The sequence below is a fragment of the Ilyonectria robusta genome (genome assembly GCF_021365365.1).
Source record: "Ilyonectria robusta strain PMI_751 chromosome Unknown BGZ61scaffold_11, whole genome shotgun sequence".
Lineage (NCBI taxonomy): Eukaryota > Fungi > Ascomycota > Sordariomycetes > Hypocreales > Nectriaceae > Ilyonectria > Ilyonectria robusta.
This window is the reverse complement of record NW_025764445.1, coordinates 322913-343923: the sequence shown is the minus strand read 5'-3', so window position 1 is coordinate 343923 and position 21011 is coordinate 322913. Positions and strand designations below refer to the sequence as shown.

The 21011-nt window shown below is 54.3% G+C and overlaps 7 protein-coding genes across 7 annotated transcripts; 2 read left to right on the top strand and 5 right to left on the bottom strand.

Moving 5' to 3' along the window:
• Window positions 1–2909: 2909 nt before the first annotated feature.
• BGZ61DRAFT_546224 (nucleoside phosphorylase domain-containing protein) lies at window positions 2910–4127 on the bottom strand (the record flags this gene model as incomplete). The annotated part of the gene is made up of 2 exons (XM_046255326.1): window positions 2910–3103; window positions 3161–4127. 2 exons carry the CDS (start codon window positions 4125–4127, stop codon window positions 2910–2912), a joined length of 1161 nt encoding a protein of 386 aa, XP_046103581.1.
• A 1180-nt stretch (window positions 4128–5307) lies between these two features.
• BGZ61DRAFT_494337 (uncharacterized protein) lies at window positions 5308–6643 on the bottom strand (the record flags this gene model as incomplete). Its single annotated transcript, XM_046250755.1, has 3 exons — window positions 5308–5733; window positions 5808–5932; window positions 6013–6643. 3 exons carry the CDS (start codon window positions 6641–6643, stop codon window positions 5308–5310), a joined length of 1182 nt encoding a protein of 393 aa, XP_046103580.1.
• A 611-nt stretch (window positions 6644–7254) lies between these two features.
• On the bottom strand, window positions 7255–8265 carry BGZ61DRAFT_494336 (HAD-like domain-containing protein; the record flags this gene model as incomplete). Its single annotated transcript, XM_046250754.1, has 2 exons — window positions 7255–8185; window positions 8249–8265. The coding sequence occupies 2 exons, from the start codon at window positions 8263–8265 to the stop codon at window positions 7255–7257; spliced, it is 948 nt and encodes a 315-aa protein (XP_046103579.1).
• Window positions 8266–10125: 1860 nt separating this feature from the next.
• On the top strand, window positions 10126–11254 carry BGZ61DRAFT_494335 (uncharacterized protein; the record flags this gene model as incomplete). Its single annotated transcript, XM_046250753.1, has 2 exons — window positions 10126–10278; window positions 10463–11254. 2 exons carry the CDS (start codon window positions 10126–10128, stop codon window positions 11252–11254), a joined length of 945 nt encoding a protein of 314 aa, XP_046103578.1.
• Window positions 11255–11479: 225 nt separating this feature from the next.
• BGZ61DRAFT_532984 (uncharacterized protein) lies at window positions 11480–17032 on the bottom strand (the record flags this gene model as incomplete). The annotated part of the gene is made up of 5 exons (XM_046253941.1): window positions 11480–12092; window positions 12147–13500; window positions 13556–14076; window positions 15737–16293; window positions 16376–17032. 5 exons carry the CDS (start codon window positions 17030–17032, stop codon window positions 11480–11482), a joined length of 3702 nt encoding a protein of 1233 aa, XP_046103577.1.
• Window positions 17033–18065: 1033 nt separating this feature from the next.
• On the top strand, window positions 18066–19522 carry BGZ61DRAFT_353163 (WD40-repeat-containing domain protein; the record flags this gene model as incomplete). Its single annotated transcript, XM_046240490.1, has 3 exons — window positions 18066–18286; window positions 18343–18583; window positions 18635–19522. 3 exons carry the CDS (start codon window positions 18066–18068, stop codon window positions 19520–19522), a joined length of 1350 nt encoding a protein of 449 aa, XP_046103576.1.
• Window positions 19523–19693: 171 nt separating this feature from the next.
• Window positions 19694–20987, bottom strand: BGZ61DRAFT_39676 (uncharacterized protein). Its single transcript, XM_046242964.1, has 3 exons — window positions 20089–20987; window positions 19949–19997; window positions 19694–19886 (listed from the first exon to the last, which is right to left on the bottom strand). The coding sequence occupies exons 1-3, from the start codon at window positions 20798–20800 to the stop codon at window positions 19865–19867; spliced, it is 783 nt and encodes a 260-aa protein (XP_046103575.1). The 5' UTR covers window positions 20801–20987; the 3' UTR covers window positions 19694–19864.
• Window positions 20988–21011: the final 24 nt, after the last annotated feature.

The following is a 21011-nucleotide window of genomic DNA, read 5'->3' as shown; positions in this document are numbered from 1 at the left end:
TGAGAAACCTGACCTCTTGTAATAGTTCCTCCTCTCTGGCTGCCCTTCGCATGGCGTCCATGATGATAATCTCCTCGGGCATACCGGCCGTCGGCGAAATCAGCAGCAAGGACAGGACATTTGCTGCGTTGAGCTGGCCTCCAGCGCAGGCCACGAAGAAGAGCTGGCCGAGGAAAGTTGCGTTGTCCACGAAATATGCCACGTCCGCGAGGCTCAGTTGCGGGTTCTTGGGTTTTGAGAGTTGGAGAAAGCCGCATGCAGCTAGCAAAGCGCTGGCGGGCGAGAACGGGAGTCGGACGGGACGAGACTCCATCTCTTGTTTGTTCTTGGGCTTGCACTCGTTGACGATGTTGACGACACGGTCCTAGCCATTCGGTCGAGACATGATGTGTTGCAGCTCAAACTCCAAGGTGGAAAGGATGAAGCATAGAACGGGCCTGATTTCGATGTAACTGCAAAGCTCCTGCTCGATCCCAGTTCCAGTTGAAGGCTGAAACGTCGGTAGATGGAAGATAGGCTCCAGTCTTGGAAGTGTTCGTCTCATGTAATTCCTTCGTTCCTGTCGCACGACACGTTCGGCTTCAGATTGCGAGAAGCCCAGACCCAGCGAGTTCTCGTCATGCTGGAGGAACGTCCTGACACTCTCGTGGGCAAGTTGCAGAATGTCCCACTGGGTTGGCTCCGAATCTGCTGCATCATACGTCCGAGGGAGAGCTGGGATGACCTCAACAAATGCGGCGCACAGCTTCTCAATTTGCCGCCTGACCGATGTCCACCCTGTGCGTCCTGCCAAGACGTGCGGCCTTTCCACGGCTTCGTCGCTGCTCAAATCGCTCGAAATGACTTCCAACAAGTCCTGCAGCTGGAAGTTGTACTGGGACGACACCGAAACCCACATCAAAATGCGGCGGGATTTTTCCAACGTGCTCCGGCTGCCCTTGAAATTTTGTAGTAGGAGGACCGCGATGCGAGAGTAGAGCTCGGTCAGCTCCAGGGGCAGGCTCTCGAGTTGCGCTTTGAGTGATTTGAGGTCGCAAAATGGCTCCTCGCATTTTCTCCTCAGTATATCCATGACGGTAACAACCCAGAGCACAACCCCATTCGCGTTGGCTCTTAGGTAGGCTTTGATATCCAGGATCATTGACTCCTTTTCGGAACTGACCTGCTTGGAGTATTCCTGGAAAAAACTGACTTGGCGCTTGCGCGTTGCGGGATCCGAAATGAACGAGGACGAAGTTGACATTGTTGGCGTAATCATTGGCGAATAATCATCATCGACGTCAGACTCGTCGCCGTCAAGCTTCCGAGATAAATCTTCAACGCCGCGCTCGATGAGGAAGACGATATCTGGACGGTTGACGTCATGCATGGAAATATAATGCTGATTCCTCAGACAGCGGTTGATGTCATTGGAGAATCGACTCAGGAAAATAATCTTCAGTGGCAGCCCCTGTGTTGTAAGGTGAACCAAGAAATCCAACGCATCTGCTCGTGAGCAGTCCTGGCCCGTATCGGCGGAGTTACTCTCATCCAGCCCATCGACTATGAAAAGACAAGACGCCCCTTTCTTTGCGAGATTTGGGAGCATGGATGCCATGCCCCTCTTCAGGCTCGCAACTGGCCAGCTGATTTCACGATACGTCATGTATCGCTGCAGAAGCGATCTGTACACGTCCTTGACGTACTCAAACAGACTAGGTTCTTGAGAAAGCAGTTGTTGCATCAATGCTGAGAACATTTGCTGGTGCAGGACAAGATTGTCTCTGGCACTGTAGAACCAAGCGGCAATCAGTGACCTTGCTGAGCCCGATGTTGTCAGCAACTGCTCTTGTATTGTTTTGGCCAGCACGGATTTGCCGCTCCCTGGTTTGCCAGCGATCCATATGACGGACGATGTCTCGTCTTGCCAGCCAAGGTAGGATGGGTTCTGCCATATCCAGTGATTCGTGCCGACCGTGGCTGTGGTGATTCGGCCACGTCGGTTGTCCATGTTGTCGAATTTCAGACTGGCGAGGCATTCTAATGGACCGTTAGAAGAAAAAAAAAGGAAATACACAGATTATGGTAGTGGCATCTCACCCCTGTACTCGGTGTTCTTATCAATCACTAGAGAGTCGTAAGCAATGGACGCCATCATCTCCGGCTCATCGCCGATGATGGCAACTTTGAGATTCTTGACCCTCTCCTCGCTCGGCCCTTTAAGCAATTTCTCAACAAGTCCCGCAAGGGCCATTCTGGTAGCCATGTGCAAGGAGCTAGCGTCGTGGACAAGGAGTACCCACCGCCTATCTCTGTCCTGGTCCAGAAGCTTGCGAAGCACCTTGACGACTCGTTTACGCAGGTGAGTCTCAAAGGCGTCCTCTGGATCGCGTGACAGGATGTCAGAGCGTCTGACAAATGAAGAGAAACTCCCAGCCACGGGACTGATCATGTAGGTCTGTTGGAGCAAAGAAAACTGTGCCGACACGTCTCGTCTGGTACAGCGTGGCCTGTCGAGGCAGTGGGGATGGGGGCGTTCGGTGCAGCGGGGATGTCTGCACTTGGGTTGCGAGGCTTGGGTGCAGGGGGGGCGTCCATTGCAGTGGAGATGTTCTGAACACGGCGGACATCTGGCAAGGCTAAGGTCTGGTAGATGCGGAGTTTCCTTGGTGATGTGGATGATTGAGAGACCTTGCTGAAGTAAGAGGTGGCCCAAGGCTATGGGCATGTTGGCTGTCTTTGGAGACGCTTTATCGGATTTGCACCATAAAACGGCCGAGTTGTTGAACAGATTGCGGCTCCAGGAGTGATAAGCAGACGTATGTATAACCCAATCGAGAGAGTTGTCGGGTTGGTGGTAGAGGAGACGATTGCGCAAGTTGGCTGAAAACGTCGACATGGATTTGAAGAATGTCTCGATCGCGTCGAGATCACCTATGCCCTGTATCAGCTACTGACCAGTCACACAATCGGTTCAACCTTTTGGTGATATTATCCAAACATAACTTCCATTGTAATTGGGACTGCAGCCAATGTGAAACCGAAATCCATGAATGTTCGTGGTCTGGCATCAACTCACTTTGTAGCACTTGTCCAGGAGATGTTGGTTGTTCGCGGACATGGCCTGTTGCTAACAGTAAGCAAAGTGTATTCGCATAAACATGATGAAACCAGTACGCACCGGTCGTCATAGAAGGCACCCAGTACTCCAAGAACGCCTTGGTGCATGCCGCCGTCGTGGCTGCAGCATACCGCTGCCACGCTTTTGTCTTGTGGCTGTCGGCATAATCGCAAGCACCCTTGATCACAATGCAAGGGAATGTATCCCAAACCCCGGCGCCTTCCATTTCAAACCCAATAACACTCTCTCGTCGTGCGATGTCATCGCGCTCTTTTCCAGACTTCATCACCGTGTCGCCAGACGCCATTACGCCGAAGTGAACTGCCGGTTGCGGTACGCCTTGATCGAAACGACGGCGCAACATCAGCCCGCCGTTACACCCGCACTCTTCACAAGACTTGCCATCACTAATGTGGCGGTATGCCGCATGGAATAGCTTATCGTGTGCAACACCTGGGTAGTGGGCTTCTAGGGCGGGCACATCCTGGAGCTGATTAAGATATTTGGCCATCTTTCTTTTCAACACGGCTTGGCCGCGGAGTCCCTGTAGCTTCGCCAACAGCGCGCGGATTTCTATATTAGGCCTCCCTAATGATTCTAGAAGCGTACTCTTACGTATGAAACGTTCGGGGAGTTGTCTACCGAGGTCATATTCGATGATTCCACTGCTTATAATGACGTCGCCGAGGACGACCTCGATATTGCTGCCGGGGATAAAGGGAACGGCACCACAAATGCCAACAACAAGAGCCAGCTTAACATTGGGGAAGCTAGCACGGCAGTTGGCCGCGACGGCTGCAGAACTCGCCTTGCCCATGCCTGGCATGTAGGCAAGTACCACATTGTGACGGCCGATAGACCCTGTAGAGTAAGCGTTGGGGTCATCTGGAGCCTTATCGTAGCAGGGGCCATTCTCATCATCCCAGTAGTTGTCGAAGAGAGCCTCGACGGCGTCCGCCTCCAGCGTGAGGGCGCAGATAATAGCGATTTCGAAGCCGAGGCGGGTGCTTGGGCGCGCAGGCTCCATGCCGTATTCTCGAGGGAAGTGCCGTTCAGCAATTGTGAGTCTCTCAATATTATTCTAGAATGCGGGCACATGGCAAGATGCGAAGTCGTGCAAGCACTCCACAAGAGCGGGGTTTCTCTGCGGTCCAGCCTGGTGCTCGTGCGGCTGAACTCGATCACTCGGACGGGCATATTTATATCCGGGCATGTCGCAAATCAGATGCCAAGTTTACCGTGGCATACGCTGAGTGTCCTGGACTTGTGGTATTCGCGCTGGTTGACGCTGAAGGTGCTCAATATGCACACGATACGCGCAGCTTTTGCTAGGTACACGCTAAACGGGGCAATTTTAATGAAGAAAGGTGGATGGATAGATGGATGCTCTCGGGTAGGTAGGTAGCTTGTATACTCCAATTGCTACCCCCAGGTTGGTACCTACCTATCTACCTACCTAGGTAAGGCAGTTATTACTACAGTGCTTTGTTGCTTGAAGTCCCTCTTCGCTGATCCCCGGCCGCTCAGTCTTGCTGATGTAGAAGCTCTCACGGAGTTTGATGACAGGTTTTGTCCATGGCGGTTTTGCTCGTGGTGTCCAGCCAGCAAAGTGTTCAAATTCGGACCGTATACGGAATAGCCCTCGATCCATCAATGTCTGCGCCGAGACAATCTGGCACTTACCTTCGATCTTCAGAGCCCCTTGCGAGAGGTACTCTCCGAAGTAGTAGTGCCCCGAAAATCCCTTGCGTTTTGTCGGTCCACGATTCGGGATTTGATCACGAACCGCGCCAACGGCGTTTTCCTGTGGGCGTGGCTTATGGTGAACCAAGTTCTGAGCCTTAACCTCGAGGGTATCAGGTTGCCGAAGATTGAGGTTGAAATCCATCCATTCGGTCCCTTAGGAGCTCGATACCTTATAACCAGGCTATAACGTCCAATTAAAATGACACATTCAATCTGTAATGCCTGGCTTCCTATAATCGATGCCCAAAATAGACCGGTATTCGCCAACGATCCCAACCCCATGCAAAACCCCGCCAAGTCCTGTTACAATCCCGCATCAAGCCGCGCCTGAGCCGTGTCCCGGCCCATCCATGCGTGATGATGTGTCTAATATACAAGCCGCCTCAGCAGTCGTGCCACTGAGTGGCCGAAAATCTCTCAAGTGAATCAAACACAGAGCCCGGCCGCTTCCGAAAGGGCGCTTAGAAAACAGGTTCCCCTCTGTATGCCTTCGCGACCGTCTTCTTACACACCTCATCTTCCATTCGCTCGCCGTCCCACATCACATATCCGACTCCTCTCAGACCATAGACAAACCTCATCGGCGAAAAAGCATGCCTGCCGAATCTAAATCGCTCGTTGATGCTATCATAATATACTTTGCTCCAAATCTTCCGTGGCTGGTCATCAGTCTCATCGTCAGCGTCGACTTGCTGGGCGAGCTTGTCCATCTCCTCTGACTTCCATATACCATGGGCGGCGTCTGGCTTCTTCCCACGATTGAAGGTGTCGAGGTCGTCCTCCAAACAACTCTTGCAAAGGGCGCTCGCCTCGGAGAGGGAGTCTTGCCACTCGTCGCAGGTGGAGGCTTGCAGCAATCGGTGTAAGCGGGGGAGCCCGAGTGAGAGCTGCCAGTCATGGTCAGTAAAACGCTCATGGGTGTTTGTCTGCTCGATTTGTCACAGATTCCGGGCGCACTCACGCAGCGCTGTTCATCGAACAGCTGGCTTCGCTCCGTCAGCCATTCTGTCAGGTTTCCCCCCCACTGGAAGCCATTCACGATGACTTCCCGACAGGCTGGAGTGGCAGACAGAATGGTCAGCATTACTATTGAGATGAATCAGGTCAAAATCGCGGTTCTTCTTTAAAAGGCCCAGGCCTATAGGGATGTATAAGTGTCAACGCACCACCAGTCAGTCGAGTCTCGAGGTAATCGTAGATACAGACCAGCTGCTCATTGACCCAAGGAGAGTGACGATCGAAAAAGAGGGCTTTCTGGGCCTCGTTGGGCTCAGCACCTTCTTCCTGGTCCAGGAAGAGGTTGCCGTATATCTGGAAGCGATACAGCGCCCGGGATATGCGGTACAGCTCCCCCGCGGAGAGGCGCTGTTGGGCGGCAGATATCGGGTCATCCCGGCCCAACCCGTACAGCTTCTGCAACGTGGATTCACAGAACTCGCTGCGCAGCTCCGTCAGGGCATCGTCGAGCCTGCTGATGTGAAGCGCCTGGTCGAGGGTAATGTAATGGCCGCCGAGGGCATTGAACGGCTTGTCGTAGCACTCGGTCAGGAACTGGTTCGCATCCAGGCCGTTCTTGTCACGGACGGACTTTTGCGAGGCGTATGCGGCCAGGGCGAGAGGGAGGAGATGGTCGGGGAGCTGGAGTCGCAGGATATCGGCTGGGAGGGATGGAGCGTCCAGGAAAGCCGTGTAGAAGATGCGATGGCTGAGGAGCACAGCGGGCAGATGCTGAACATTGGCCACCATGCGCAGGATATCAGCCAGCAAGTGCAACGGTAGAGAGGAAATTGTCGCCATTGTTCGTGTTGCGAGTCGTCGTTTCGTCTGGGAGATGGGAGGCCAGCTCCCGCCGTGATATAGCCATGATGTATGGAATGGCCTGAGGTCCAAGGGATCGTCAGATGGCACGAGTCGTACGGTGCGGGCTTGGTCCATGCACGTGAAGTTGGCACCGTGGTGGGAGGCTGTGGAGGCACTGGGCACTGGAGGGAGCAGCCCGAAATGGCATCATTTCACCATCTCACCATCTCCCCACACTCGCATCGATCGGAGATGGGGAGATGGGGAGATTCCGCCGGCTAAGCTTTTAGTCCGAGACTGGGTTTCATGGTTTCATGCCTTGATGGCCTCATTGCTGCGTCTATCGTCTTGTGTCTGAGCCAAGTGGGCTCCAAACCGTCTATGTCTTGTTTGCCATGCCTTTGCTTTTTGCCTTGCGATGAATGGTCTTGCCTTGCCATTCCTTGCCTTGTCTTGCGTTGTCTTGATTTCTATCTCCCCATTTGTCCAACCCGTTCCGTTTATCCGATCCAGAATTAACGGCGCATCCAAGTGTCGACCCCTGCTTGGTCGATGTGGCCAGTGGAAATTGCATCGGCCAAACGGCGGAGAAGGCGTGAAATGAATGCCTAAGCATCCGCGGCGACGGCCACCACCTCCTCGGGCGCCTCCTTCATGCAAGGCTCCTCCTCGACCGCGATGGGAGGAATCACCATGCCAAACTTCTCGTAGGAGAAGTCGACCAGACTGGGAATGTACTCAGCCCAGCCATCGTCAACCTCACCAAGCTGGTGCAGGTCCACATCGCCCGCCTCGCCCGTGCGGCCAGCAAGGACCTCCTCCTCGCGGCCGGTATACTCCTTCTTGAGCATGGGGTGAGGGCACCAGATGACGCGCATTCCAGCGCGACGGCCAGCCTCGACACCGGGAACCGAGTCCTCGAAGACAAGGCACTCCTCGGGCTTGATCGGGGGCTCTCCAGCGGGGAGCGAGTCGTTGATGGTCTTTAGCGCGAGCAGGAAGATGTCGGGCAGAGGTTTGCCGCGGCCGGGCTGCAGGCGGTTGTCGTCGCCAAGAACGCGGCGGTTCGAGGGGAAGACGGAGAAAAGCTCCTCGAGGTGGCTGGTCTTGACCAAGAAGTTGCCCAGGTGGGAGCTGGTGGCGAGGGCAATATGAACGCGGTGAGCCTCACGGTCGCGGCCGTTGGTCTTGGCGTCGTCTGCAGCAGCGCCCTCCTTGACCTCCCAGTATCGAGTGCGACCGAGGTGACCGAGCATCTCGGGAATGCCAGGCAGCGGCTTCGTCTTAGGAAACAGCTGCTTCTGGAGGGCGGTGTTCTGGGCGACGTACTCCTCGGGAGTGATGGGGAGCCCGGCCCAGTCGTGGAAGAGCTTGTTCGCAACGGGACCGGGACGGCCCTGGAGCTTGGCCTTGATGGACCACGGAAGCTCGCCCTTGCCGTACTTCTCGAGGATCATGTTGGTGCAGAGGCTGTACGTATCCTCGGTATCGAGCAGGAGGCCGTCCATGTCGAACAGGCAGGCCCGAACGGGTGGGAAGCTGTGCGAAAACCGTTATCAGCCGGCTGCTTCGCGGGGGGAGAGGGGAGCGCCGTGAACGTACTCGGTGCGGGGAGCCATTGCGGCGTTGTGCAGTCGCGACACGAAGCAGGCGAAAGTCGAAGGTGGCGATGCGTTCGGCGAAAGGGCGAGTCAATCGAGAGACCGAGGACGTGGCGAATTAGTTAAGAAAAGGTCCCGGCCCGCAGCGCAACAAAGGTGAGAGGTGGAGGGATCCCGCGATATTTATATGGCTAGTGGCGGGGGAACGCGGGGCAACTTTTGCTGCGTGAACGGCGCAGCGATAAGATAACAACCTCAAGCCGCCTCGACGTAAACTTCAGCTCACCATTCTAGCTCACCGTCACTTCGAATTCTCTTCACCGGCTCCCTTATCAGCTGTAATCGGAGACAATAGATAAAAACATTCCGAGTTTTCCCATTCGCACCGATGCGATAAGCACCTCGCAAGCCACATTGGGCAGAAATGCACCCTAATAGAACCCGCCGAAGCATGTGATACGTTGCGAGTTACACCAACTAGCCCTGCAGTGACTCAACTCAATGAACAACATTTCCAACACGAGCATGCAGGCACGTTGGAATACGTTAGGTTGCTATTGGCCGTGGGCCATTTAGCGTCAGCTTCTTATCTATTGTGATTCTTTCCGGTTTCCCTAGTCAATTTGGAGCCGCCAAGCCAGCGGCCTTCACCGAACCCGACTCGAACTTCATTTTGAGTTTTCTACTAAAAATACTGAGTCCCTTGTTGCCCTTATAACCATCGGAGACAACCTGGGTTGGCTCTGGAAGAAATATATTTGGAAACTCACAAACTCCGAAAGCACATCTTGAAGAAAGTGGTCGCCCATTATCTCCCAGATGATCTTCTAGCTGTTCCTGCTCACGGTGACCTGGGCTTCATCGTTGCCACAATGGCAGACGCCGTGATGTACTCATAGAGAAGCAATCCGAAGTCCCCTCATCCAACCATTTTGGGACGCGGTTTCCAGTTCAACTTCCAACATCAAAACCTAGGTGCCGTTTGAGCATTCTCCAAGTATGGCCATGAAGCCCAGGGCGTGGTTTCTAAGGAACAACTTGCTGCTGCTATACATCATGCACGAGGAGACATACAAATCAGTTCACCACTACCCTTAGACAATTATGTCCCTGTGGGTGGCTTGTTTAAACAACCCGAGATATCCATCAACATCTTGAACAGACTGATCCTGGGGCAATAGAATACTCTAGTGCTCCATCAGGACGGCAGTAGGTCATTGGCCACTATCCTTAACCGTAGGGGGCCGATCTACCAACGCAGGCGATGAAAGTGCCATAACTCTTAGGAGACTATTAACTCCTTGCACAGCTTATGACTACCTTGAATTATTTCGAATTCTAGGAAAGCCTCCTCACAAGTCTGCTATTTCTTACTTACTCCAGATAGAGGTCTACGCGGCTTGTGGTTGAAAGTCCTCCTTCGCCCTCCGCGAGTCCCGCGTCAGTAACTTAGTGGAGGGGTCAAGCGGCTACAGTGGTCGGGTTGCAAGCAAACAAACTTGTTCCAGTGGAATTTCTTGGGGAACAGCGGACGACCCCTCACTGAAAGCTCCCTCTAATTACCCCACCACATCCCCTAACTCTTAGTGGGTGCGGGGGTTCCAGTAGAGGGGCTGGCTCCCCCCTCAATGAATATCACAAAAATCACTCCGGGAACAAATTCCAAGTGTCCTCATTCATCCTCGCAGCCGTATCACCATCATCGCAACTCACCACAACCCACGCTCCGCTGAATCCTATTACCGCAGAAAATCCCTAGCTAAATACCCAATTGAGAGGCAGTCAGTGGCAAACGAGGACCGTGTGAGCCGAAACAGAGCGTAGGTCTGGCCAAGCAGAGGACAGTGACAGCGACAGCGACAGCGACAGCGAATAGAGATGGCCTCACAACCGCAGGCAACGACAGACTCAGTCAACGGTGAAAAGAACAAGTCGCCGAAGAAGGAAGAAGTCCAGGGGAAAGAGAAGAAAGATGCTGCCGCGGATGAGGCAGACGGTGAGCAACTGAAGTTCTCCCCAGAGGAGGAAGCGGTATGTGGTGTGATAGCGATCTCAACATTCAATCTTTCTCGTACACTGTTCAAATGCAATTTTCGGGTTTCTTTTCCTTGGGACATCTATCCTTTCCTTAAATTCAACCCATTTTCTTATCATCATTTCATCGGATCTATCCAAAAACTTCATCTCATCTCAACCCACTCTCACACCTTCCTAGGCCCTCCTCGAGGAATCAAACACTGCCAAAGCAGAGGCCAACGCCTTTTTTTCTTCAAAACAGTACCAGGACGCCCTCGACAAGTACGACGACGCCATTTCCTCATGTCCCAAGTATCTACTGTACCCTCGCGCTGTCATCCAGAGCAACATTGCCGCATGTCATCTAAAGGTCGAGCAGTGGACGGACGCCATCAAGTCTGCGACCGAAGCTCTCGATGGGCTCGCGAAGCTCGAGCGTGAGGATCCCCGGCTGAACCCAGAGGGAAAAGAAAAGGAGGGCGAGAAGGAGGTTAAGGCGGCGGGGAATGAAGAGTCCAAGTCCAAAGACGACGATGACGACGTCGAAGAGGAAATCATCAGCTCGGGTGCATCCCGATCGGCTCCTCCGCCACCATCTCCCGCCGACGAAGCCCGCACGGCGCTCCTCGCCGATATCCAGCGCATTCGCTCCAAGTCTCTCATGCGTCGCGCCCGCGCCCGCTCTGAGGCCGGCGGCTGGCAGAACCTCGCGGGCGCCGAGGAGGACTACCGCGCGCTGGCCGCAACGCCGGGCCTCGCCGCCGCGGACATGCGCATCGTTCGCGCCCAGCTGCGCGACTTGCCGCCGCGCACCAAGGCCGCGCAGGAGCACGAGATGGGAGAGATGTGGGGAAAACTCAAGACTCTGGGCAATGGCATCTTGAAGCCGTTTGGACTGAGCACGGAGAACTTCCAGATGGTCAAGGATGAGCAGACGGGGGGATATAGCATGAACTTTCAGCAGGGACAGGGTGGCGGTAGCTCTTCATGATATATTGAGCTTTTCCATCAAAATACAACAACTTCTCCGTAGAAGACGATCAAAGCCTGTCTTGGCTGATACCCTCACATCAATCAGCGATATAATAACTGCAAACCCAAGTCCCGTGCCTCTAGCGGGTGCCCTTTATCTTCCAAAATGATTCGAGCATATTGGCCACCAAAAATATCAACATACTAACCGCATATATGCCAAAGAATCACTTTTCCATCTCTTCTACTCATTTGCTACCCCCGGGCTTGTCCTATTCGGTGGCTCATACCAGTTCTGATACGGATGGTTCGGCAAACGAAAGTCTGCGAAGCTCAACGGATTCACACATGGATTGGCAACCCCGGGAGGTGTCAATACTCTCATTACCGCAGTTACCGGCGAGTCCGAGTTGGGCATTGGCATCATCGCAGGCGCGCGTACGGGCGGCGGCATTGCATGGCTACCAGCTGGTGGCTGGTCGTCAGGCTGGCTCGTCGCTAATGCCACCGGAAATCTTCCCCGTTCCCAGCCCCAGGCTCTTTTCAACTCGGGTTCGACTGAGCCAAGATGCCATCCGCCTTGGTTTTTGAATCTGTCCAGGATTCCTAACACTTCTGCTTGTTCGTGAAACTCGGACAGGACAAGCGCGGCGATGGCCAAACATCGAATCGTCATTGGAATGACACCACGGTCCTTGGTAGACGCCGCGATGCCGCAAACTTGGTGCGCGTGGTGTAGCTGCAAGTTTCTCATTCCTTCAGAATCGGTTATCTGCTTGGAGGGGTGGCTCTGGCTGAGAATGCATTGCGCTGTGTGATAGAGCAAGCGGCCGAGAGTTGCCGCAGTTTTAATCATCCTATAGCACATCAGTTAGGTGGAGCGATCTCTCTGGTCTGGGAAATTAAGTTACCAAATGTAAGGGAATACTGAATCACCCGTAGACTTGGATGGCTTCATATAGCCATACGGGTGCATCGTCCTCGGGCAGCGGTGGTTCCATCGATCACAGAGCCGCTTAAGCTCATGCCAGCGGCCCAATCGCTCTCTTAGCCAAAGCTGTTCATCCTGAGGAGAAATTTCCTCAAATCCAGGGGCCGCTGCTCGAAAGTTGACGATCTTGGCAATGACAAATATGATCCTGTGCACAAAGACTTCGTCTGGCTCGATCGTCACCTGGTCTTCTCCCTCCTTGAAAAAACTAAGGTCCAGACCCCAGTCATCAGGGCTCCAAGTCGTCCGCCAGTTCTCTGAAAGGCATATCAACACCTCCATGGTAATGTTTTGCCAGAAGCACGCGGCCCCGATTCCCGTACTCCTCGCATCCCATCGACACTCGAGGATCAAGGCACGGGCGCCACCGATGTGCCGCATGCGATGAGCCGGTTTCTCCGACATGATTTCGTATACGTTGAGAATCACCGCAGTTATCGCACACTCCGCCATGTTTCGGTCTGGGTTTTGAAGGCTGCGGAGAAGTTGGGAGGTTGCCGTGTTATAGTAGAAGAGCGCCTTGTCATTTTCGTCTGGGGAGCTCAGGGAGAGGTGCTTCACGCCACAAGCGAGAAATGCGTTGAGGAGCATCGTCGATTTGAGGGCATAGAAGGGAATAAGACGACTGAAGTGTTTTTCTTTGTCGAATGAGTCCATCCACACCCACACGTCTTCGACAAAGACTTGCATGTACCCAATCTCTTCTGGAGTGCTAAGAAACTCGCGTCCGGGCGTCGTGGGGTTTTCACTCGGCAAGTTGTTGATGGGGAGCTTCGTCTCGTTTGGCGCTGTGATGGTTGCTTGTGGAAGGATAGATGCCGCAGCCGATACATCACTCCTTCGACGGAAAGATGGTTTTCTCCTGACAGCGACGAGGTGTTGAAACGAATGTGCCCCATATGCGACGTTGGACTGACTTGAAGATGACGGAGTGGCGATATTAGATGCATCGCTTGTGGTTCTCGAGTGTGAGCTACTACCTAAAGTAGCAGGGTTCTGATTGTTTGCCCAATACTTTTCTGAAGGTAAGGTTTTCGGACCAAATTCAGCCCGTGTGCCAGAGGCCTTTGCGTCGTCCGAGTTGTCAACGGCCTGCGAGCTGAAGTTGTGCACCATGGACTGCGTCCCATGTTCCGAATGGCGTCGCTCGTTTAGACTATGTCGGTTGACTCCAAGGTTGCGTGGAAGTTCTCGTTCCGAGTCATATGGGGCATAACGTCTGAGCCCGCCTCGATACTCCGACGCAATTTCGCGAGACTCGTCGTGGAATTGGACTAATGAACTCGGAGTCAACACACCTGCAACTCATTTAGTAGTCAAACAACGAACCTGCCCATTCTTCCGAAGTTGGCACACAGGTTAAGCTGTGCACGTTGATGTCGAGGAAGTTAAGGCGTACTCCTCGTTTGCAGGCGCGGCCACGTTTTCGACAGTTGAGACAGTCCGGCAGAGCCTCGTCGCACTTTAGGTGCCTGTCACGGCACGTCAGACAGCCGGTCCGCACCCGTTTGGCTTTGGGCGGGGGTGATCTTGGCACGGCTATTGCCTTTTGGGCGGTAGTTGAAGCAGTTGGTGGAGGAAACACGTCGGCCGGAGAAGCACGTAGCTGTTGATCCCACGGTGTCTGGATGGCTGCCATGTTTTGCCGCTTGGACGGCGAGTCGTCCACGAAGTCATGCTGAGCGGGCAAATCTGCGACGAAATATTGCGGCGGTGGGTGGTCGTTCCAGTTCTGTGAGAATGTCGGTGTCTGCTGGCTCCGAAGCTCGTCATGATGCATCACCGCACCGAGGCTAACACCGGGTACGATGATGCCCTCTGGGACTTGGTACTCGGCCACCGTCGTCGGCCTGGCCCTCGTTCAAGGAAGCCAGGTGTATACAGATATAAGGGAGAATATCGAGATCTGGCGAGTGGATCGGCGAGGGAGATGATTATACCCGGAAAAGTGCTTCACTTTGCGGTGCTCGTGGGCGCCACGCGATGAACTCGATCTCGGCCCGCCACATCTAAGACCTGTGAGTCCACACATCGTAGATTGCGGCGGCATCTGGACGAGAAGGATGACCTCGCAGGCTGAAGCTCCACCGCCAGACTTGGCAGCACAGGCGACAGGGCCAACCGCCACAAGAGAATGAACCGGGGCGTCAAAGACACCGTCATCACTCCCAATAGCCGAGCCTCATCCATCGTCCAGGCCAGCCGAAAAGCCTGTCTCATCTGCAACCGAATCCTGGCGCGTGTGTGTGCGTGCGTGCGGCCAATATGTCTCTCAGGCTTGTACGCCGGTCGACAAAGCCGCCGCTGTGATTCGAGAGGCGGGATTCCCACACGCACACGCCGACAGCCGTGGCGCTGGGAACTGTCTCTGCCTCGAATCTGGGCGTTACGGAAGTGCAGCGGAGACGAAAACCAAGCCACATGGCCAATAAATATGAATCACTCGGCCCGGGATCACAGAGGGACGCAAAGGCTGCTTCCAGCTCCCCTGCTGTGTCCGGGTGGGTTATGCAGCCTGATCGATGCACGACATCTGTGGCGAACTGAGCAGGCTGCGTGTCATCTTCAACCCGATCCTCGAGTCCTTGTCGAGCGGGCTTTCGTTCGTATTCCACCAATATCCGCGTCATCGGCGTCGTTTATTGTCGAGAACGGTGTCAAATCCTCGTATTGCTTGGCTATTGAAGGCGTCTGGCGCTGTGCGCAAACTCGGCTGAGCCCAAACATATCCTGCCACTGTGCAGAGTACATTTGCGTTATTCCCGGGAGCCATGGCCGTACTGACAGAGGTACAACTAAATCGTTCCCGGGGGTACACAATCTCTGGAGCACAGTAGATCCTTTCGCCAGCATGCTCTGCGAGGTGTCCTCAGCTTAAACATTTCGGTTTCATAGGTCGCCCTGTCGGCTATGTATTTGTTCCACAGCCTTGGTCACATTGCGCGCTGTCATAAAACACGCCATCTAAGGATAACAGGAATAGAGTATTACAATATTAGTCTAAGTTGGTGCTACCTTAAGGGCCTCGTCAGGTTACCGTAACGGTGGCGGATGGGCTGATTACGAAGTCTTCCAATTAGACATCGACGATTCGCCCGCTATGCCAATTTCCTAACATTGCGCCCCGAAACATTTCCTTGTCTATATACTCTTCACGCCCATACGGTTTCATGAATAGGTACAGTAGGAATTGAGTATCTAGTATAGAGTTTTCCTCGGAACGAATACACAAGAGTGGAAGATGGATTCAAGAGGGATAGATGGACAAAACCCCATAGTGTGGAATATCTCATTATTTCAGTGCATTCATCGTTAGGTTCTATTCATTCATTTCTATGTGTCTTCAATATGTCCAATCAGATATCTGTAACCACTTCACATCCAGTAGAATGATCATTTGGCGTCCTCAAAGACCACAGGTCTCTAGTACATCCGACCCCATGGTCCCACGCTGATCCGGCTGATATTATGTCCAACGAAAACTCTCAGGCACACGCATCCACAACATACATCTTCTTCTCAAAACATTCAGGGGTGGTCTTGCTGAACTCTGCTCCCAAAACCATGGGCGTCGCAAACCACTCCCAGTAAATAGGGCAAGTCTGCCAAACGTGGATATCCCAGGCGGCTTCCGCAACGTCGCACTGGAGCTCTCTCTGAATGCCGACCTGGACAATGGCGCACTTGATGTACCGGTACCCACGTAGGTCGATCCACGCCTGCGTGTTCCAGAACATGATCTGGAAATCGTTGAAGTAGTCGGTGTTGAGGTACCGCCCCTTCCGCACCTCGCGCAGGTAGCCTGTGCCCGGCTCGATGGTGACGAGAACCGCGCGGCTCTTGGAGGCTTCGGCCATGAGGACGGCGTCGCCGGCCTGACCTCGATAATTGGAACTGCTCATCAAGGCGAGGTAGTTGTTGTCCCATTGATCCGTGCTGCTGCGGTCGGCGTCCCGCATCTGCACGAAGAAGGTTGGCTGTGCCTCGGTGCCGCAATTCGTTGGCTTGCTAAAAGTCCTGGTGTGAACCACGCTTATGGTCGAGTAGTCATGATTCGTGTATGTGGACTATGATTGAAAGCCTTGTCAGAATACTAAGCCTTGGGATTGGATAGGATAAAGGGAGAGGAGAGGAGAGGAGAAGGCATACCGTCGTCCAAGTAGAGTCCGAGGCCACGGTATACGTGGCTGTAGCTGTCTCTTCAATGGCAAAATAGCTAGTTGTGGTTGTCAGCGTCGGTTTCTTCACAAGGCAGCTGCAGGCCTCGCTCACGATTCTCGGGGAGGATCCAAGTACACGTCCACGGTAGTCGGGCTTGAGCTTCTTGGGAAGGGCGCGTTCTTGGATATCTCGGCGCAGGTCTTCTGGGTCGGCTTCCGCATCGTCGTACGCCGGGGCTTGGGTGATCTGAGACGAGGCGGCGGTCGGATTGAGCGCTGGGGCGGCGCTCGCCGCAACGTCACGCTTCTCGACGCCTTCATAAACGCCAATGGTGCGAATGACGGTCGTGGTGGCCGAGATTGTCGTGGTGGCAAAGGTCAGAAAGGTGTCGATGCCCTCGGTGACAAACTCATCCACCACGTTAGTCCAAGTGAAGGTCTCGACAACGGTCTTGGTCTTCGTTTTGTAGTGCAGGTATGACGAACAGAAGGTCTTGATCTGCTTGCCGGCCACGGACTTGGCTGATTTGACCAGCGACTTGACCTTGGGGTTGGAGCAGTCGATCTTGCGCTCGACGAGTTCGTTGGCCGAGACCAGCGGCTGAAGGGCCAGCAGCGGGAAAACGAGCGACTGGAGTAACACCATGTTGGCGAAGCTGCGTACGCGCGGCTGCTATGTTTGCTACGGTCGACAAAAGACAATCAATTCGAGGCTCAAGACTTCGGAAAAGCTCTCTTTTCATAGCACGGGCCGGTCTCGCATCGTTTGATGAGCGCGACGGCGATTAAACTAAAGGCTTCGCGCCACCCAGCCTCTAACAGCCCGACTGCACGATGCGCTGCCACATGGACGCAAAACTTCAGCCGCTGGCCGCTAAATCCTGGCTTCGCTGAGTAGGGAGGGTGGAGGAGAATGCCCGTTGGTCACGGCCTCGCTTCCAGGTGAGGGAATCCAGCCTCCAAGATCCCCACGGCGCGGTCCAGCGTGTCTAGACTCTCGTGGGCGTTTCCTAGCGCTCTGCTAGTAGGTAAGCTTATGCGCTCGGGGGATCAGGGAGGAGATCACTTACTCGCCGCCCAACAGTCTCAGACAATCAAGGCCAAGCCGAGCTGAAGTGAGATACATTAGGATGCTGTTGGGCTCAGCATTGAGACATGCATCAGAATCTCCACCCCAGATCTGAGCTCATAGAGGATGTCGCAACCAGCTGCGCACTCTTTGTTTGAGTCATGACTTCTGACCAAACCATAAAATCTCCCGTCGAAGCCATGAAACACGCACATCTCAACGCCGACATTTAAGCTTAAATTCAATCTGTGCCTCGTTTTGTCCCGCTGGCGATGGGTGTTTTCCAGCTGAAAGACGCGGTCACCTGACTCAAGCTGGTTGGGTCGGTGAACCATAGCGCTAGACCGAGGATGGAAACACGACCAAGAGCACCAGCTTCGCTATCACGGGCTGCCTTGACAAACCCATCACCAAAAGCCCATGACCAAAAAACTGTCGAGCAGGTTGCCGCGAGGAATCATAAATACGTCAGCCAATCCCTGCTTCAGATCAAAATCTTTTCAGGGTCCCAAAGCTCTCACGTGCTTTGGCAAAATGCCCTCACCGTAGATATCAGCAATCCTCTCCGGGCGCCCGTTCCTAAACCGCAGTGACAGAAACACCATCAAAAATGGCCGACTCCGCGCCCTCGCCAAAGGCCATTCTCCGCGGCCACAAGGCTCAAGTCCACTCGGCAACGTTCATCAGAGGCAACAGCCGCCTAGTCACCGGCGATGCGGAGGGCTACGTCGTCGTGTGGGACCTCACCATCATGAGGCCGAGGGCCGTCTGGCGGGCGCATGAGAGTGCAATTCTCGGAGTCCAAGGTTGGGGCAATGACAAGATCATATCGTAAGAAGAATTAAGTCATTTTACCACCCCCATGTCCAGATGCTAACTACCTGTAGTCATGGCCGCGACCACAAGCTCATCGTCTGGAAACTCAGCCTCGATGACGAGGAGAATCTCAGCAAGACCCTGCCCGTCGAGGACGTGCCGACGCCGCGGACCCAACCCTGGATTCTTCACCTGCTTGAAGTCAACACGATGAACTTTTGTTCCTTTGCGGCCAGTTCAAGTAGCCCAGGTCATATGGATGACTCGTCCGAAATCCTCATCGCCGTGCCCAACACCCTCGCGTCTGAAGCCGTAGGTGACGCCTTCAGAACAACTTGGCCCTGTCGCTAATTTTGCGAGTAGATCGATATTTACTCTTTGCCCTCTCAAACTCGAATCCACACCATCAGGCCGGGAGAGAAAAATGGAATGGCCATGTGCCTCTCCCTCTTCCATCTGCAGGACGCCGTGACCCTCGTCGCCGCCTTCGAAAACGGATATGCGTCGGTTCACCGTCTCAACGCAGACGGGGAATGGATCACAACATATCGCTCTCAAGCTCACTCACAGCCAATTTTATCACTGGACGTCGATCCGGGACGCGCGTTCTTCCTTTCGTCCTCGGCGGATTCCCTCATCGCCAAGCATCCCATCCCGACTAGCCGCCAAGAAACCATCACTATCCCACAAAGCAACGCAAGAGTGGTTGAGATAATTGACGAAGAGCCAACCCAGCCTCAGTCCCTTTTATCTTCCGGGTTGAAGCAAGCATCCTCGCACAGCGGCCAAGCTGCGCCTCGGGTGTTGAAGGAGTGGGAAAACCCTCTCAAGGTCGTCAACACAAAACACTCGGGCCAACAGAGTCTCAAGATGCGATCCGACGGCCGGATATTTGCCACCGCTGGTTGGGACTCCAAGGTGAGAGTGTACTCTGCCAAAACCATGAAGGAGTTGGCAGTCCTCAAGTGGCATCAGGTGGGATGTTACGCCGTTGCCTTCTCGGATCCCACTGCATCGAACGATCTCTCCAGCCCCGCGTCATCTACAATTCAAGATGCTTCGCGTTCAAAACTCCCACAGCAACCTACATCCTCGGATACATCGGGAATGGGCATTTCTCTCCGAAGCGCCGGGACACTGGTCAAAAGCACCACAAGCGTCAAGGATCGGCGCATCGCCCAAGCAAAGACAACGCACTGGGTCGCGGCAGGCGCCAAGGATGGCAAGGTCAGCTTATGGGACATATATTGAGCCTAATAATTGGCAGTGGTGAATCCCTGCTAGTTATGCTTACGGTGTGTTGTTTAGAGATACGACGAGAGGAGGACCTTCATGCCACGGGGTCCCTGGACATGTGGGTGAGAAGCTTGTCAGTTGCCCGTTTGGGAACTCGCCGGTGTTCCACAACTCCGCAAATGAGAAATGAGAGGGGCTCAAATGAAGCTCTTCTATCATGTCAAGTCGAGGGACAGAATCCAGAATACAGGATCTGAAGCAGCGTGGATGTTGGCAGGCCATTCCAGCACCATCGAGGATAGACAGGGACTACTTCGGTTTCGTACAAATACAATACCAAGGACAGCCAGACATCCGTCAAGGAACCCCAAAATTACCACTATTAGACCCAATATTAGCATCATCTCCTCATCGGTTCATCATCCTGGATCCGCAACTTGCCTTCTCAACCCGCTTAATTCCCCATTCCTCTTCCCGAGTATCCGTTTCGCTGCAAGGTTCAGTCGTCAGCAATCAGCGCATCCATCTCACTCCCGCCCTCGGCCTGCTGACAGGAGCGAGCGGGTCGAACAAGCACTCACTGTCCTCCCAGCGGTTCGACCGGTAGTTCCCCTTGGCCAGCTCCCACCACACCCTCAGCACCCAGGCGGCCACCAGCGCATCCCGCAAGGCCGCGCCCATCTCGGCCGTCACCACCAGGCTCATGAGCTCGTCCGTCTCGACCTCCCGCGCCAGCAAGCGCCCCTCGGCGTCGCTCCATTCGAAGCCCACCGCCCGGTCTCGGGACGGGGCCGCCGTGAACATCGTTTCCCGCGCCTCGTGCCGCCGGTCCGCGCCCCGTACGGCCCGGTGCACCCGGTATCCCTTGCCCTTGCCCTTGCCCATGCTCGCGAGCAGCCCGCTCTTGGGGCGGAATGTCGTTATCCCCAGGGAGCAGAGTGCGCGGCGCGAGGTTGACTCGGCGTGGTACTCAAAGGTGGGAAACTCGCCGGCAGTGGGGTGTCTCAGGTCGAACAGATGCCGATTGCGAGTCTGCACTTTGGGCGTGCCATTGTGGTCTCTGACAGTCTGATCAACCCGCTCAACCTTCACGGTGCGGTCTGTATCTCTCAAGAACCCAACTGAGTGTGAGAATTCATACAGCGGCGGCGCTTCCGGGTCACTTGAGTGCACGAAACGGCCAGCAATATACAGGGTAGCCGGGCCGAGGATCTGGTTCTCGACGATGACTTCAGTGTTAGCAGAATCGTCGTAGGACGGTAGGTCCGCTTCTTGTATTTCATGCTCGGCCATTTTGTGGTTGTTTTCCGTCTTTGCGAAAAAGAAAGTGTTGTGGTGTAAGGCTATACGTTAAGTTAGAGTGTCGCGTGCCGTCGCGATTCCGGCGTGAATGGTATGACGTGGGGGAATCCGGCCGTAAGCCGGTCCAACGCACACCACACACACCACACACGCAGACAGCCAAGCCACATGAAACAACAATTCCAATTAATTTTTGTACTGC

What these genes read in the sequence shown, in the direction of transcription:
- BGZ61DRAFT_39676 (XM_046242964.1), bottom strand. Translation starts at nt 20,800, where the DNA reads ATGGCCGAGCATGAAATACAAGAAGCGGACCTACCGTCCTACGACGAT. An exon ending in GTCGAACCGCTGGGAGGACA is followed by an intron (nt 19,998 to 20,088) that starts GTGAGTGCTTGT and finishes TGAACCTTGCAG; the next exon opens with CGAAACGGATACTCGGGAAG. An exon ending in GAATTAAGCGGGTTGAGAAG is followed by an intron (nt 19,887 to 19,948) that starts GCAAGTTGCGGA and finishes TGGGTCTAATAG; the next exon opens with TGGTAATTTTGGGGTTCCTT.